Consider the following 5,469-nt stretch of genomic DNA (forward strand, 5'->3'; position numbering starts at 1 on the left):
GTTTTGAGGTGTTTTTTAGCAAGCTAGAAGCAGTAGCTTCTCATGGCATGCTGGTCCTGGAGTTATTTTGCATATTCCCCCCCCTAAAGTCTCTTCTCCTCACTGTTTGGGAGGTCCCCACCCTTCACTGTCTCAGAGAAGGGCCATTAACTTGGTCCCAGCTGGAGTTTTTACTGATACAAAACCAACTATTAACGACAACGACCCATAATTACCATAACACAAGCAGCAGCCCAGCAGCAACCACGGTAAGCTTTTTCTCACAAAAAAAATTGGCAGAATTTTTGTTCATAACGCTTCAGGTGATGTTCATCTTCCTTTCTCAAGCTGTTTTTCTCTGCTTCAATAAGGCGTGAGATAAGCATATTTCTTTTTTATATATTCCAAAGCTATAGTTTCAAGGATACAAGTAATATTCTAAAATTATGCTTCAAAAGATTATTATTGCAGAGCTCTTTATGGATTCAATGCAAGCAAAAAGCCTTATCTTTAACACCTTAATTCCAATGCTCCTAAATCAACCAGCGTTAATTGCAAACCAAAGATAGGTTCAAAGGCCTTTTTCCATGCTTTATTTTCCTCACTTATTAATAGAATTCACAGCTCACCCATTGTCTGGGTCCACACATTTCTCATTCACAAATACACGTCGCCTGTTTGTACCTGACATGAAACACAGCGTTGTATTTCACATTTCCACCTGTGTTTAGCAAAAAAGGTCAAGAGACCAGAAGGCATATGCCATGCCTGTAAAGAAGTAGTTTAACTTGTCCTCATCGGTGGAATTCCCATTCCAGTGCAGCTTTTGTGACAGAAATATGTCTGTCCATGCCGCACGACAGTCCATACTCCCTCCTTATTGGCATTGTACTCTTTTATGCATAAAGCTGAATGAGTTTGACACTAATATCAGTTAATATTAAATGAAATTTTCTTTGAGTGTTTGGCCCAGCTGCAGATCTTAAGTGGAGGAGATGACACATTTTGTTCCAACTTTTTTATTTCTCTGTTTTGTTTATTGTAACCCAAGAACTTTATTCAAGAATGAAGCAAACTTTTCTGGCTGTCCAGGAGGAAAAGGTTTAAAAGCTGACAAGTTCATTGACTGCATTGTCTCCACAAGAGTGCAGTAAAAAGAGACCAAAAGCAAAAATTAAAGAAATAGCCACCCCATGGGAAAATTTTAAATACAATTTTCTTTCTATGCATCCATACATAATTCTTTAGCATGGAAATATTAAATAAGGATATGTATGGAAAGGAAGAGAATGCCCAGAGCAGCAGGCCCCAGCCAGCACTGGCTGGTAGGGAGCCTTGCTGAGAACACACTTCCATCAGCTTTCTGAGACAAACTCAACTTTGACACTTTTTAATCTTCTGTGGTCACAGTGCTGGGAGACTGAGCAAGATCTGAGGCTCTGCTCCATAAACCATAAGAGGAAATCCATCCTATTTGAACACATGGAAGAGTTCTCCCCTGATCACAGAAAGGGTCAGAAAGAACAGCTACATCAATCTGTCACTTGCTAGTATCAGGCTGCAAATAAGGCTCGAATGCTTGGCACTGCCCAACACAAAGAAATAAATATTCCAAAGCTGACAGAAGCACCAAGATAATAAGTTTAGGAAACTTGCTCAATTTAAATGAATGCCAGGCCTGGTCTGTTCAGAAAGCTCGTCTGAAACATAGGAAACTCTGCTTGCAAGGCAAAGGAACAAGATGCAGACTAAGTAAAGGGCGTTACATTTTTTCTGCCTTCAGTTTAAAAGTCATCTTTTATTTTTAGAGTGGAGTCAATCATGAGTAAAGAGAAAACAGTAAGATACAGTCAAAACCAGGAGGAGAAATAAACCCAACAGGAGTCAGGATGAACTCTAAAAAAAGGAGCTAGGAGTTTTGGTGATGGTGGGATTTTTTCACACATTGTTTGCTTGTGGGGTAGGGGGTTTTTTGTGTGTTTTTGTTAGTTTAGTTTAAATTTTGCTCCTGAAGTGACAGGCAGTGGATCTGTGAAACTACTTGTCAGATGGTATGGTGGATTCAGGAAGTTTGGTTAAAAGGGCAGCCTGAATGAGTACCTGAAAGACAGGGGTATTTAAAGTTACTAACCAGATAATATCTATATCTGCTTTATTAATCCCCTGAAGTGTTTTTCTTTTTTTAATCTAAATATATGTTACCTCAAATGAAAAAATATTTATAAGTGGTAAAAAAATAATTATTGTGGTAAAAAAGCTTGGTAAGTGTGGTAAATTTCTACATAGTGTTAGTCTATTCACTCTGGAAAATGTAATATCCAGATGGAGATGACAGAGAAGGATGTAAATTACCTTGTTGCGTTCTCAGCTGTGCAGTCACATGGACTGAATGCTCTTGCCCAGCAGGAACAGCCCCAGCAGCTCCATACCTGCAGTTACAGTAGAGGACACAGCCATCTCTGTGCAGCTGTTTGGCCAGCTCAAGCTGATGGTTCATCAGCTTGTCATTTATTACTACTATTAGTGGTTTTCCATTCTCTAGAGTCTCCAGGCAGCTACCAGCACCTACAAGAGGAACAGAAAACATGGTGAGAGATCAAATATCCCCCTACTCGCTGCTGAAAGAGGGGAGCCTCTTGAACAACCCAGCTGTGGAGCTCAGCACTCCCAGCCAGCTCACCCCGGGCTGAAGAGACCTCATCCCACGGAGCTCCCGCAGCCCCAGAAGCAGCCGGGCTGTACCTGTGTGGCTGATGACCAGGTCTGCGCTCTGCAGCTCCTCAGCCAGCGAGTCCTTGAACCGGAACGCTTCCACCGCCGCGGCCGGGCTGCTGCTGGGCTGCGGCTGCGGCAGCGAGCCCCAGCCCGCCTGCAGCACCAGCTTCTGGTACCCGCGGCTCTGCAGCGCCTGCGGGCAGGGCACCGGGGGATGGAGGCGATAAGGGGGGCGGAGAAGATGGTGGGGAGGGGGGACGGAGAGAGAGAAGGAGAAGAAGGGGGGGATGACGGAGGTGGAACGAAGGGGATGAGGCGGGGATAGAGAGGCTGTGTGAGGGCTGTGCCCAGCTCCAGACGGCCCCGGCCCCGGTATCACCCCCCCCCCCCCCCGTCCCACAGGCCGTCCCTCCCCTTCCTCAAGCAACACTTCATGCTTCTCCGCCGGGCACCCCCGAACCGCCACGGCGCCCTCAGGCGCCCCGGCACTGCTGCCGGGATGCGGCAGGGAGGGCAGGGCAGCCCGCGGCGCACAGGCGCCAGCCCCGGGAGGGCAGGCCCGGGCCAGGGCCGGTGTCGGTGTCTCGGCCGACTGACCTGCAGCGCGGGCGGGGAGCGGGCCGCGGCGATCAGCTCATCGAAGCTGGTGGTGCTCACGGTGACGAACATGGACTTCATGGCCACCGGGACGGGACGGCTGTGAGGCCGCCAGGGGGAGCCGCACGCCCGCACAGAGCTCCCGAAATGGCGGCAGGGCTGAGGAGAGGGACGGGGCAGGTGGGAATGCCTCCTTCCCTCCCTGTCCCTCCTTGTTCCTCCCTGACCCTCCTGTCCCTTCTTGTCCTTCCTTGTCCCTCCTTGTCCCTCCTTGTCCCCTACCGTGGCTTCTCTTCATGGGTTTTTCCCGTCCGCCCGTTTCGGCGGGGCTGCTGCCACTGCGCCGTGAGGTTCTCCCTCACAGTACCGCACCAGCAGCGATGGTGGCCGCTCTAATGAGCCCACTGTCCAGCAGCGTTTAGAGGGGTAGCCAAGGCTGTTCCAGGGTTTTAGATTTTCAAGGAGAAGAGGTAAAAATAAATTTGGAAAAGGGATTAGAAAAGTTTTGGCCTGCACGTGTTATTTCAGCCTTGGGGACGCACATAACTCGCGGACGGCCTGTGTGGGTGTGTTCAGAAGTGCCATTGCCAGAGCAGGGCCACAGCCACCCTCCCTTTACAGACTGACACTGGCCCAATCCTCCCACAACACTTACTGGGGGAGTAACACTTTAACTTCTACCCCAAACTCATGAATATTAAATGTGCTAACACAGTTATGAATATTAGATGTGTTAAATGTGTTCAGTGAAGAGTAAGAATGACCCCTGAACAGTTGCACAAACAGAGTTGGCAGTTTTGTTCCTTATTAGTAAGTGTAACACAATGCATAATTTGCTACAAAGATAAACCAAAGTTAGACATCTAAATCTATTTATTCCCTGAATTAAAGTCAACAGATGAGGTCACAACTGTAGACACAGTTGTGTATACATGTTGTTGGAAGAAGGATGCAGCTTCTTGTGGAAACCTCTGCCATGTTAATGCCTTGTTCACAATGCTCATTAGCCCCCTGTTATTTTCATTTAGCATCATGAGCCACGCTGAAATGTATTTATTTTTTGATTAAAGGAAATAGTGCTGACAGTAGACACTGTCTGGGGGAAAAATGCTGTAGAGCAAAACATTACTGGTGTCCTGAGTGCACAGGGACTTAGTGGCTCTGCCCAGCCTCATCCAGCTCTTGCTGTTGTCCCTCAGGAAAAGGAATCTGGGAGCTGAGGGTGGCCACAACACCAGCCAGGTAAAGAGCTCACCAAGAGGACATGGTCCAGTGACCATCCGGCAAAGACATGGACACAATGTCAGCCCAGGAAACCCAAACAGCAGTTCAGGAACAGAATTAGCAGCAAAGACACCCACGAGTCACCTCTGTCATCCCAGCAGGAGAAGGACATGGTCAGGTAGGTTCAGAGGAGGGCCATAAAGAGGCTCAGGGGCTGGAACATCTCTGCTGGGCAGACAGGCTGGGAGAGATCAGTGTTCAGCCTGGAGAAGAGGAGGCTCCAGAGACACCTTAGAATTCCTTCCAGTGCTTAAAGGAGCTCCAAGAGAGAGCTGGAGAGGGACTTTGGACAAGAGCCTGCAGTGACAGGACACAGGGAAATGGCTTTAAACTGAAAAAGGGCAGATTTAGACTGGATATTGAGAATTAATTCTTTCCTGTGAGAGTGGTGAGGCCCTGGCAAAGTGTGCCCAGAGAAGCTGTGGCTGCCTCTGGATCCCTGGAAGCATCCAAGGCCAGGCTGGATGGGGCTTGCAGCAGCAAAGGTGTCCCTGACCATGGCAGAGAGTTAAAACTGGATGAACTTAAGGTCCCTGCAAAACCAAACCATTCTATTGTTCTATTTAAACCCCAAGGCTAAATAAAGTCCCTGTCCAAGAGTGTGAGTGGAAGCCCCAGCTGAGACTGGTCACACAATTAGTGCAGTCAGGGCCCTGACAGCTGTGGGAGAAGAAGGTGGATTTGGGATGAAAAGGAAAATACTAAATTTTTCAGGTGTTGGAGATGAGGTTCAGCACCTGGTAAAGGACAGGATAATTAAATGTTAGGAGTTTTGGGGTTTTATTCCCTGTGTGTCACTGGAAGTCAGTGTCCTCTGCAGCGGGCACTTCCAGCTTCATGCTGTATAGGGGCTAGAGGAAAAAATATTCACATGTAAAATTGCAGTGACTTAAA

General features: G+C 47.8%; 1 protein-coding gene across 3 annotated transcripts; it reads right to left on the reverse strand.

Moving 5' to 3' along the window:
- Positions 1–1,015: 1,015 nt before the first annotated feature.
- LOC134413646 (UDP-N-acetylglucosamine transferase subunit ALG13 homolog) lies at positions 1,016–3,372 on the reverse strand. Of its 3 annotated transcripts, XM_063147708.1 has the most exons (5): positions 3,292–3,372; positions 2,722–2,887; positions 2,409–2,544; positions 1,460–1,472; positions 1,016–1,114 (listed from the first exon to the last, which is right to left on the reverse strand). In XM_063147708.1, the coding sequence occupies exons 1-5, from the start codon at positions 3,370–3,372 to the stop codon at positions 1,016–1,018; spliced, it is 495 nt and encodes a 164-aa protein (XP_063003778.1). The 3 variants fall into 3 exon arrangements, with proteins under 3 accessions (XP_063003778.1, XP_063003776.1, XP_063003775.1); XM_063147706.1 differs by lacking the exon at positions 1,460–1,472 and having other exon boundaries at positions 1,016–1,128; positions 2,410–2,544; XM_063147705.1 differs by lacking the exon at positions 1,460–1,472 and having other exon boundaries at positions 2,390–2,544.
- Positions 3,373–5,469: the final 2,097 nt, after the last annotated feature.

Source organism: Melospiza melodia, unplaced genomic scaffold, assembly GCF_035770615.1.
Source record: "Melospiza melodia melodia isolate bMelMel2 unplaced genomic scaffold, bMelMel2.pri scaffold_47, whole genome shotgun sequence".
NCBI classification, from domain to species: Eukaryota; Metazoa; Chordata; class Aves; order Passeriformes; family Passerellidae; genus Melospiza; species Melospiza melodia.